This window comes from Falco biarmicus, chromosome 7 (genome assembly GCF_023638135.1).
Source record: "Falco biarmicus isolate bFalBia1 chromosome 7, bFalBia1.pri, whole genome shotgun sequence".
In the NCBI taxonomy this organism is placed as follows: Eukaryota; Metazoa; Chordata; class Aves; order Falconiformes; family Falconidae; genus Falco; species Falco biarmicus.
In genome coordinates, this window is record NC_079294.1 from 8,118,979 (window position 1) to 8,131,132 (window position 12,154).

The following is a 12,154-nucleotide window of genomic DNA, read 5'->3' on the forward strand; positions in this document are numbered from 1 at the left end:
TCATCAGGCATCACCTTACTAACAGGATATATGTTCTAGGCTGAAATCAACAGGGATGGAGCTGTTCAGGATTTCTTAGCTTAGTTCATAGGAATTTGAATGAAAGAACACACTGCTTTTGCTCCCTTGTTTGGAAACAGTGTAACCTTCACTTTTGTGAAGTTGTTTGGGTGTCCTTACTCTGAAGATTGCTCAAAGATACCACTCACTCCTAGGCTATTTTTTCCTCCAAATGAAGCTGTTCTGTCTCAGGCTGATACTCTTATGCTCTGTTATGGCTAGAAAGAGTGTCTGATCTGATCTGATAGGATGAGAACTTGATGGAAAAATAATAATAAGCTCTGAAGTCCGTTTAAAGGTAACAGTGATTGTTTCCAGTGGTAGGACACTGTTGCAGCAGAGCACTGCGGCTGCACGTGCTAAAAATTTGATTTAGTATGGATTGATAGATTTCATCCCCCCTTCCTCCCCAAATGTTTGTTTTTCTTGATTCAAGGATTGAAAGAGTTTGATTTGCATGAGGAATTCAAGTGGTCTTTTTGGTGTACTGTCCTCTCTACTCTCTATCTGAAATGCCACACTGTAGAAAGGTGGAGCAGAACAAACATAAAAAACAACCCCTAAAGTAGCAGGCAGACCATATGGTCATGCATGCCAGCTCCAAAAGAGGGCCTTCAAGCTGCTAAGGTCTGTACTAGTTTATAAAGGCACGATATCGCTACCATTTCTGGTTTTGGTGTTCTGAGATGCCTGGGTCATGAGGACCTCTTGGTAGGGTTAGGATTACTGAGGAAATAGACAGTCCAATTTTGATGTTTGCCAAAATAACACTCCCTGCCTGTCCTATTCCCAGGGACTTTCTCATAAGAGCTAGCGGAAGGTGGTTTATTGGGGGGCAGGACAGACCACAAAGGGGCTGGCATTAAGCTGATGCCTCACTTAGAGCCCTTTGCTATAATGGTACAGCTTGGTACCCCCAAAAAACTAAGGCCAGTGTTCCGTATTAGACCTTAATTCCCTCAGCCATCGTTTGTTCCTTGAATTCTTGTTGACTTTTAAGACTCCTTTTTTCCATATAATAATCCATTAGGTTCAGAGAACTTCTTTATTTCACAGTTAAATCACTCTAAACTTAGTGATCCTGTTGGCTTGTAAGACCATACTTGCATTGTATACTTTGGGGGTGTCAGCCTGTTGTGGGTGGTTGTCTTTATCTCACCAGTTGAGCTTGTTACTCTTCCTGCTTTGCCAGCTTGGGTTTCGAAAGAAAACATGGTCTATCTGATCAGTAACCTGAGGTAAGAGTGGACTGTATCAGCCCAGGCGTACCTGATTCAGTTGGTGTGATGATTCACTTCCAGCCTCTGGTCCTAGCCAAGAACGTTGGCTAAAATCTCAGTTGTTTCCTGGGTCACATAGTGTGCTTGAGTAACTGTTGGGAAGCTGAATTCTCATGCAAAGGTGGTTAAGAGGAGTTGAAAATGCTTGAAAAGATCTCGGTAGATTATAATTAGACATAAGTCCAAGTCCCACAGGTATTGATCTTCTAATGTGCCACAGTTTCTTGTTGATTTTTCTCTTTCCCCACACCTCTACAAACTATGTAACAGAGGGTTTCAGTAACTTGTAGATAATTATTTCGGATTAGTGTCATGAATTGAGATGTTAGTATATTGCTACAAGTATTCTCATGCATATCACCACTTTGTAATAGACTGCAGTAGCTATGTAACTTCAGGTATGACTGGAGTTCCTGAATGCGTTTGTCAATACCAAGATGTTTTTCTCCTTTGTGAAAGTTACCAGTTTGTTAGTGATTCAGCCTTGAAAACCAACATTCTGCCTAGAACAATGTGAGATGCTGAAGTCAAGGAAGGCTAGAGCTGTGCAGCTACTTTAGAAAACTAATGATTTTCTAGGGGATTACAGCTTTGTATTAGCTGACCTACAATCTCTCTTGACAAAGTGCTTTTCTAAAAGACCTGACATGTGAAATAATGCAAAACTATACTTAAGGAGAGGAAGGTGGAAGAAATAATTGCCCTTCCATGCATCTTGGCTTACAGAAATGCGGTTTCCGCAGCCTTTGCTGAGAAAGGACACACTTGTGATTCCCTGGCTATTCATTGTGTATTTCCCAGTGATCACTGGCTAAATTTGATTGTTTTTCCATAGTTGAAATGATGAAAAATCGTGTCTTTGTGCCTTTTTGGCACGTCGTTATGCTTAGGTGCAACTACATCTGCTTAGAAATCGGCACTTTCGGACTGTCTTTCCTCTGCAGGTGCTGGTAGGGGGATGCAAAGGGGTGGACCTAGATGGTTCTTTTACTCCAAACTGAAAGGACAAAGTTGTTAAATCATTAAAATAGGAAGGTCTTGCTGCAGTCGAGCATTGTTACGTAAAAGCTGGTCAGTGCCCATTTGTTTGAGTTGTTAAGCTGACATAAATGCTCCTGGTTTTGTTTCAGTGGTACAAATGTCAGGCACCATAATATTTGTTTGGACAGATACTCTGTGTTGCTTATCCTGTCACCAAAAATAAAACGCCCCTCACCAAGTTTACATTTATTTCTCTTAAGAAAAACAGGAAGTGCTATGCTGGCTCTTACCTTTATCTTAAATTCTACAATTCTACTTTTTCCTTTTGTAGATTATTAAAAAGGCTTCCCCCCCCCCCCCCCCCCCCCCAGCAGTAGCAAATGAATTATGCATTCTTATCACTACTGAATGTCAAACTTCCTTTTTATTTGAATAGTAATAAGGAAATCTCATGACTTTGGAGCATTTTAAATAGGCCAGAAAAAATGTTCTTGGGTGCTCAGATGTCCTTGCTATCACAGTTAGTTTGACATTCTTGTGTGTTATCCATTCAAGACAGTCACTTTTCCTGAAAAACGTTGGAAGGGAAGCTAGAATTCAGGAAAAGCTCATACAAAGAAATCCTGTGGGACTTAAATGCCGATAAGCTGTGCAGAAGAGAGATGCCATAATGTATCTTATTAGCTTGGATGCAGAACAAAAAATTGTAGGAAGTTCTAACAGTAATCTCTATAATAATGCTAGTGCTGCTGTATCCAATTTGTTTCTTATGTACAGAGTAAAATACAGCAGAATACTTCAGTTTTCAAATTCTTTGTGCATGCAGCAGAGCAATGCATACTGTTTGGTACCAAAAAGCAATTGCATATTCCTTTGCTTTGTTTAACTCTGAAGGCTGAATCCAAATCTCTTGCAGAGATGTGCCCATGCATTTCACCATGTGGGTTTATTGTGTGTTTTGAGAGAGGTGCTCTCCTCAACTACCCAGCAAGAGCTGGAAAGAGAGCCAAGGTATTTCAAGTCCCATTTGAGTTCAGAGAACAAAACCTTGATGTGTCATTAGGAGCTCCCAATTCAGTTTCTGTGATGCTGTAAGTTAGAATTCTTTGAGGATTTCTAACTTGAAGCGTGACCTAATGCCATGATTGGTTTTTCTGGTTGTGATTGATGGCTTTGAGATTCTATGAGCTACTTAAGTTATATACAAATAAGGACCTACTGTTGAGGAAGTCTTAGGCATGGTATGTTTGCAGGTTGAAGAAGTTTGGAAATCACGTCTAGCTGGATGAATTTGGCACTAGTAGATTAATCTCTTCAGCTTTGCTGCAGCCCCACCTTCAAATAATTTTGCACTGGCATGGATTTCTAGAATTAAAACCAATTTGGGTGAATTTGATTTCAGGGCTTGTGATGAACTATTTAACTTTTTCTGGGGTCCCGTCCCCCCCCCCCCTTGGATTTTTCTGGATTTTATTTATTTATAAATTACATCCAAATGACAGAAACAACTTACTCCTCTTATTTCTAGTTTGCTGTAATATATATTTTCCTTTGTTACTTTCAGTGCTTTTGCATTTCAGGACTTTGTCCCATTGTACCAGGACTTTGAAAACTTCTACAACAGAAACCTCTACATGCGGATTCGGGACAGCTGGAACCGTCCAATCTGCAGTGTGCCAGGGGCCAAAGTGGACATGATGGAGAGAGTTTCTCATGACTATAACTGGACATTCACGTGAGTCACAAATGAAGAAAAGGTTTCCAACGACTGTCTTGAAGCGGGTCTATAAGAGCAAGTTGGAAGCTGTGAGGTTAAACAACCAGTGATTCGTGTTTGTTTTGGGCTTTCCAGTGGTTCAATCAATTTAGTCAAAGTATTTTGCTCTTTTGAAACACATCTGGCTACTGAGGTGATTTGTGTATAATTTTTTGGCTGTTTGCTAAGGTTCCTAGCTGTGTTAAGATTTCACGGGTGTATGCCTGTAATAAAATCAATACTTTTGTGTGCGATGAGCAGAACCTGGAGTAGATAATTTGTATTGCACTGCTACTTGTGACTTTGTGTTGATTTAGAATCAGTCCTGACACTTGAAGTAAATTCAGTTTCAGGTAGCAGCATTTAACATGATTGTTTTGAGTCAGAACAGAAGTAGTCGGTAGAAACAAAATCAGAAATGCAAGGACAATGATTTTTACAAATTGCAAACATGCATCACAAGTTTGATGTGAAGAGATTTGCAGCACAGAACTTGGTGAAACTAGTCATGTCTCTCCTTGGCTTTCAAGGACAGAATAATTAAAACTCTTTTTTTCTGCTAAACTTCTTCCTTAATCTTGTCGTGTATTGTTAACATAGCAGTGCCAGATGTGTTTCCTTTCTGTGGTTAGAGGATATCCTGCTTGAGGGGGGGCTGCCAAGTTAATTGATCTGGAGATCTTATTTTGTAATTGAGAAGAAAGTTGTACATTTCTGGGATGGAGGGCAGACACGTCAGAAGAACAAACGGTTTGAGAAACATCAAGCAATTTTAGATACGATAGCAAAATCACCTTTTAATCTAAACCCTTCTGGGAGCTAGTTTGAGTCTGTAAAGCAGGGAAAGCATCTCTTTGATTGTTTTGGTTTGATGAGGGGCAGTACTGAAATACTTAATGGTTGATTCTGTTGATTTTTTTTAACATTTCGGTGTATATTCTAAGAAACTAAAATAAGAATCTTCTGGTGTATTTAATTTTTTTAATTGTGGGTGTCCTAATTTATGGTGTTTTTAAAACACAGGTACACGGGGAGAGTGATAAAGGGCATTATTAATATGGGTTCCTACAACTACCTTGGATTTGCACAGAAGGCTGGGACTTGCCAAGAAGCAGCATCTAAAGTCCTGTCCCAGTATGGAGCTGGAGTGTGCAGCACTAGGCAGGAGATGGGTAAGTTGGAGCAAGATAGGATGTTCCCCTGATAGATGTTTCAAAGTCTGTAGTCCGATCACAGGTCTTTGAAACTTTACTTGTTCTACACTTTACATTAATCAAAAAAGAAGCTTTTACTTCAGGGGAGACAAATTGACTTGCTGGGTCTAGTTTGCATGGCACAGCAGTTGGCGCTCTTATTTTCATATATATATATATATATTATTTTTTCCCAGTGTTCCCTTATGGGCCTTTAAATAAAGAGCAGCCTGATTGGTGGAAGTTCTTCTCATAGTATATAGCAATAGTGAAAGCTTCTTCTCACTCTGAATTTCTCACCTGTTTTATGTGCAGGAAACTTGGACAAACATGAGGAGCTGGAAAAGCTAGTTGCCAGGTTTCTAGGTGTGGAATCTGCAATGGCGTATGGAATGGGGTTTGCAACCAACTCTATGAACATTCCTGCTTTAGTTGGCAAGGTATGGCTTCAGTCACTGGCTAAAGCTCATCTAACAGATTCTGCTGGTTGGGTTTTCTAGAAGCCACTTGTTTGGTTTTAGTTTTCTTCGGTGGCAAGCCCTGCAGATACTCTCTGTGGAAACTCTCACAGTATGCATTTCTAACCTCAGGAAAAATCTTTTTGGGGAAACAGCATCCATGGGACCAATACCAGTCCAGATCTTGCCCTCTTTCTGGGGGAGAGCCTAGCATGAGAAGGATCGCTTCCTCAGGCTACTCAGTGTATGAAATGGTGGCTGATTAACAGGCTGATTGGCTGATGGTATTTTGATGTTCTTGAGATGCTATGAAGTGATTGTGTCAGTGAGACACACAGATAAGCTGCATTGCATGTTGGTACATACTGAATTTATTATCTCTGAGCGACAGCTGAAAAATCGTTCCATTGAAGGAGCAAAATCCTAGTAGAAAAGCTGTTTGAGAGAAACAAGGTCAAATGCAAAGACTGATGATGTCTGCTGTGTGCCCCATAAAACAGTACACAATGCAGCCTGGGTGTCCTGCGTGGGTTTTTTAGTTATTGGAAAATGAAATTAAGAAATCTCTTTGTATCTTCTGATGCAATGTATATGTTCCCTTAGCTCCTACTTAGAGTAAAACAGTGCAAGTACTGGAACTGGTTTCTCTTCTTGAAAATGGTTTGCTGTTAGCCTGATACTACTAGCCTGTTGGAATTCTTTGATCCTCTGTAGCGAATTATTTCCCTCTATTCCATTTATTTATTTTTCCACTTCCTGAGATCACTTTGTAAATTCTTCCATTTACGGTATCTACAGACTATAAAATTGCTGCCTTGTTTTTCCTGGCAAATCTCTTCTTGACTAGTTGTAGTGTCGTCCTGCATGCATCCTGCATATTATTTGTAATAATGAAGCAGCACTGTTTACATAATATCTCTTTTCTTTTGGTCTTTTAAGTTCTAAGTATCAGATGCTTTCCATAATGAAAGGCATTTTTGAGTCCCATGCGAGAGAGAAATTCAGTGCTTCAAATCCTGTCTTTCTGAAGTCAAGTACTTCAGCAGTACTATGATTTTGAACCATGTGTGTTACTCCTGACGTATCTTTTACTTGCATTTCTCTATTCTTTATCTTCCCACATTTTCTCTTCAACAGAAAAATAATTCTTGATTTCTGTGAGACCTTTTGAATTCAGAACACACGTGGTCAGATACGTTTAAGTAGACTTCTGTCTGTTGTAAGTCAGTACAAATTGGCCATTACTGCAAAGTGACTGAACTTTTTTTCTGGGGATATGAATCCCACTGTATATCTTTAATATCTTATGAGAATAGCCTTGAGATAACTTACTCAGCTCCTTAGTTTTCACATTTGAACTATAACAGGTTTTGTAACCATTGAGAGAATCCGAATGGTGAATTTTAAGGCATGTATCATACCTGTTTTCACGCACATAACTTGGATGTTTACTAAACCAGCTTTTTTTATAAATGGATACAGCAGTCTGTACTGTGTTAGTAATGAGCATGCTTAGATTTTGTGCACTTTAAATCAAATAGTAAGAAGCCCCTGCCTCGTGACACTAGAAGTGCCCTTATACTCAGGTGAATACTCCAAAAAGAAAATGCTTTCCTCTGAAGAAAAGAGTTCTTGTCAAATGAACCATTTCACAGCTCAGAACATTCACTAAATACCTTTTTTTGCCTGCCTGAAGCAGCTTCCCATTGCACTTTTCATCATTGTCTGCAAATACAGACTCGCATAAATCCTGAATTCTGGCACCACCCAGTACACAATGGGCTGTGTGTGCACAGCCTGTTTGGCAGTGCTTTGGTAGACTCTTCAGTAATGCCAGAAACTCTCGTGCTTGATTAAACTCTTGGGCTCTCATATTTGTGCTACTGTTTGTGTCTCTCTGCATGTCCTGTGTACATTTTCAGGTGCAAAGCTGCTTGGAACACAAATTTTTGGATGTTTGGCAAATATAATCAGTAATGGCTTCTGCATTTGGCTAGAAGCAGTTTCTTCGACAGTCAGGAGTATGATTTGAAGCAAGTAGTTATTAACATTGTATCTGGGCACCTATATTGCAACTTAATTAGCTTGTAACACAAACTACTGCAATAAAGTTACTCACGTATATGTAATACTGGACCAGCTGTTCTCTTTTTGCTCTGTGGAATCCTGAGGCGCTTGGTTTATGTTGCTACTAGATCCTCTTTTCATAGCAACAAATATGACTTGACTATCCGAGGAGGATCTGTCTCTACCCCATAATCTGGTGGTTCAGCATTGGTCAGCAAAAGGAATTCAAAAGCTTCATTAGCGTTACCTGGTTGATCTTTATTCACTATGCCTTGTTAACAGCAGCTTCTACTAAGCAGGTGCTGAAAACAGGTATAGTTTGTGTACACTAAAAGTTGTGTTTCAGCACTGTTAAAGCATCAGTAAAAACAGGTCTTTCTGCACCTGGCAGTTTGCAGCAGGAGAGACCCACAGCTGACAGCCAAGTTTTTGGCTGCCTGGTACAGTCACTGCCAAGTATGCTGAGTCTAGAGCACAAATAATGTGAGATTTGAGGATTGCATAGTCAGAAGTTGTTAGACCATTTGGAGGCTAAGCTAGGACTTAAAAGTTGCCTGTTTTGGAGTAAGTGTCATTAATGTTACTGTAACTAGCTAATAACAGCATTCTGTACTGGCTGTAGCATAGAGCTTTTCATCATAGATCTGGACTGACAGAGGCGAGATAATGGAATTAGAGCAACGGTGCTTGAAGGATTTGGTTTTGGTTGTAAGAAAACTGATTTCCCATGTATTGTTAGTTTGTGAAACTAAGTGCTCAGGGTTGAATTACACAATTTGTGAGCAGTGCTTTTTGACAAGATGTGGTGTTCACATCAGTTTCCATGTCTGCTTTGTAGGATGCATTGGGAAGTCTGATCTTCACTGGCATATATTTTTCTGGATACCAGTAGACTGATCTCCAATTAGCGTTAGTCTTCTGGATGCTCTCTTAATTATTAGTTTGTTGCTAAATGCAACTGAAGTCTTACTGTTGTAGTAGCAGGACTCAGTTTTACATACGATCATCAGTGATTGCTGTGCTGTACCAGTGTGCTTTGATACTTTGCCCTCTCTCTAGTGGCAGACAATACTAGACTTTACTTCCTCTTCAGTTTTAAATTTTATTTTTTTTTTGGTCTAACTGAATGTCCTCTTCTGTTACACAGGGGTGAAGGGAGCCTGCTCTTCAATTTGTTAAATCTACTTTCTCTGCCAAAAGCCTTGTATTTGTTTTTTTTTTATGGAGAAGCTCCTTTGGGACTATTAATCTCTTCTCTTTTTTTAAACTATCATTTTTCCTGGTTCTGACCATTTAAGAAGGATACTAGTACTGGATTATTATATTCAGTTTTTGGTAAAGTAGTGTTTAACAGCAATGCCCTCTGACATGGTATACATACTCGGTCTGGTATAGTAGTTCCACAGAGCAAACACTAGCTGGAGATTTCCATGCTTCTTATGCCAGTCGCTGAAATGTGCAGTGTTAATCCTTGTAACAACAGTTTGAACACTTGAGATTTAGTGTAGTTTCTGAGGAAAATCAGTCTCGAGCTTTCCCAGGCTGTAGAGTATTTCTAGGTACGTTACAATTCTAGTGCAAAATTTTCTTTATTGTGGAGAAAATACTCTGATTGTTTGTGACACCTCCTTGTGTAACTGTAGGCAATGCTTTTTCACAGTCCGTTCTAGTAACTCATTGCAGGGAAGAAATGTTCTTGACTCTTCCCTCCACCAGTTGTTAATAGAGAAACACAGAACAAACACGTGTTTACTATCAAATCTTCAGCATCTTGACATGCCTTTTGGATTTTTAACTTAACCGTTTACGGAGTTGTGGAAGATTTGCATAGTAATTGGAGTGGGCCAAGGTTATTTAGAAATATTATTGCTCTTGTACAAACTAATCCCCCAGTATGCGTTCCAGTAGTCCATAGTGATAACACTGTGACTAAATGTTCAGCCTAGTAGTACATTACTGACCTGTAATGCTTGCTGCTCTCAAAACAGATGTATTCTGATTTGATATTTGAAGAACGTATCTTCCCTTGTTTGAAAAAACAAGCAAGTTCAATGTAAAGTTTAATGGCTTCAGAAAACTCAATTTCACTCTGCGGTTTTGGTTTCCACTTCCTGTTTCTTGTATGTTACCTCCATCTAGAAAGTTCTTAATAGTTCTGTTCATTAAAGAAAATTAGTCCCTTTGGTACCACTGAGGACACATGGGGTTTAGTCAGTGCTTACCTCCTAATGTATGAAATAGTGAAACTTTGGTAAGGGCTTTAATCCAGGGCTTCGGTGGGCTGTGTCTTAGCACCAGTGTGGACTTGCTGAGTGAATGGCGGCCAGCTGCTCTGCTCTGTTCTACCTGGCTGCAGAGGAAGATGAATATCACAATTGAGAGATTCATGTGAGATATTCAGGCAGATTCGGCTGGAGGACTTCTGGGAAAAGTGAAACTTAAGTGGTTCTTTCTGTTAACAGCAGCTGTGTATTTTTATTTGCCGTACTAAGGCTGCAGATTGTTCCTTAGCAAGTCTTGCCTCGACTAGCTGCATTTATGTTGGAAGTGTGTTTGTTTTTTTTTTCCTAAATGATCTCTAAGCAGTTCAGAGCTGAAAGGTGTTATATGTTTGGCTGTGAAACATAACCTTTTTAATATCTTCCTCTTTCCTCTTCTAATTCAGGGCTGTTTGATTTTGAGTGATGAACTGAATCATGCATCACTAGTGCTTGGAGCAAGACTGTCAGGAGCAACTATTCGAATCTTTAAGCACAACAGTAAGTACCAGATGGTGGACTCTACCTTTCTGCAGACGTTGTAGATCAGATACACTCTAATCTATCTTCTGATAGTTGGAAATTCAATTTCATGCAAGGCAATCAATTGCTGGTTACCTGAAAGGTCAGAAGATGGCTGCAACTGAGAATTTAATCATCCTGAATTGGATATCTTTTGATATCTTCATTCTCAACTAATAACACTTTTATCCTGAAGCTCTTCTGGCTCACATCCTCTAACACTTTTATCCTGAAGCTCTTCTGGCTCACATCCTCTGCATATGAAGAGGAACATTTGCTGCCCTTTGGCAAGTCTGGAGGCACTAGTGTCTTAACATGGCTTCTTGTTACTTGGGTAGCTCAGCATGGTTAGTCTATTCTAACGGTCCATGTCACATAGTAATGCAATTTTGTAGTGCTCTAGGTTATAGCCTGGGAGATCAAGTTTAATTTTAGGGCCAGATGTCAACATGATCCTACAGTAACAAAAGCTTATGAATGCACATGTCCTAGCTAAACTAGACAGCCATGCATTGGTACAGTATAGTACAAAAGGAATTTGGGGGGCGTGACACACAGATTAATTTCACTGACTTGCTTTAAGCATTTGTTTCCAAAATGTACAGAATTTTCACCTTGCTAGTTTCAGCTTCCTCCAAAGGGAGGTATTTAGAATGACTTTAAAATTAAAAATACGTAGGAATTCCTTCTTTTTTTCTTAATGAAATAGGTGCCTGGTTGTTTTGGTTAGTAAAGCTGCTACCTTCATTCTTTAGCAACTCCTAATATGTTTTATACTATCAATCTCTGAGATGATGATGATGACTTGCTCTCTGAAGTGTGTGGTGCTGACAGCAAAGCTTGGGTGGCTGCAATTATTTTCCTTTCTTCGTCCTACTTGACAGTGGATCCTCTGATGTGCTTATGGCTTCTTTTGTGTTCTCTTGTCCTCTATCATTTGAATAATTTTCTTTACAGAAGTGTAGAGCTTACTGTTACATTCAGTGATTCATTTAGTTATTTATTTAGTTTGCTCCCTTCATAACTCTTGATTGCTGAGCAAGATCACAAAAGCTTTATATTAGGCTTCTGCGTTTGTATAGATGGACATTGCATCCCAGTTCCAGAATTTCAGAGAACACTGGTGACAAACACAGTTTGGGTTATGAGGAGAAGGACTTAAAAGCTCTGCTGTGATGAGAAAAAATAGATGATCTGTGGGAACGGGGTACAAACTGTGAGCAGTGGTGAGACTGGGGGATGTTCTAGAAACCTTATAGATGGTGGGGATCTGTGAAAGAATGGAGTGGCAGATTAGAATCAGAAGGCACAATGCAAGCAATGATCTTGGCTTGCCAAGATGATGATCATTTCATAGTTATGTATACGTTCTGTATGCTACTCTTGTTACACCCTATGCTGCCTTAGTTAACTTAATTTTCCTGAGATATAAATGGCTTCATTCATTTCTGCTTTTTTAGAAATTATGGAGAAAGAAAAAAAAAAAAATCATCCCCCTTAAAATCCTTGCCAATGTTTTCATTTTTCTTTTATCTCGTTCTGCACTTTGTCTTTTTTGTTAAGGTCAGACCTAGTTCCC

General features: G+C 39.5%; 1 protein-coding gene across 2 annotated transcripts in view; it reads left to right on the forward strand.

The window, feature by feature from the left end:
- SPTLC2 (serine palmitoyltransferase long chain base subunit 2) overlaps window positions 1-12,154 on the forward strand; it is a 78,760-nt gene that overhangs the window by 16,654 nt on the left and 49,952 nt on the right. For both annotated transcript variants that reach the window (XR_008822991.1, XM_056346125.1), the window contains exons 3-6: window positions 3,902-4,056; window positions 5,101-5,249; window positions 5,586-5,710; window positions 10,461-10,554. Coding sequence is in view for 1 of the 2 variants with exons in the window: in XM_056346125.1 (XP_056202100.1) it covers window positions 3,902-4,056; window positions 5,101-5,249; window positions 5,586-5,710; window positions 10,461-10,554 (523 nt within the window). In the remaining variant the exon portion in view is untranslated. The remainder of the gene's footprint in view (window positions 1-3,901; window positions 4,057-5,100; window positions 5,250-5,585; window positions 5,711-10,460; window positions 10,555-12,154) is intronic.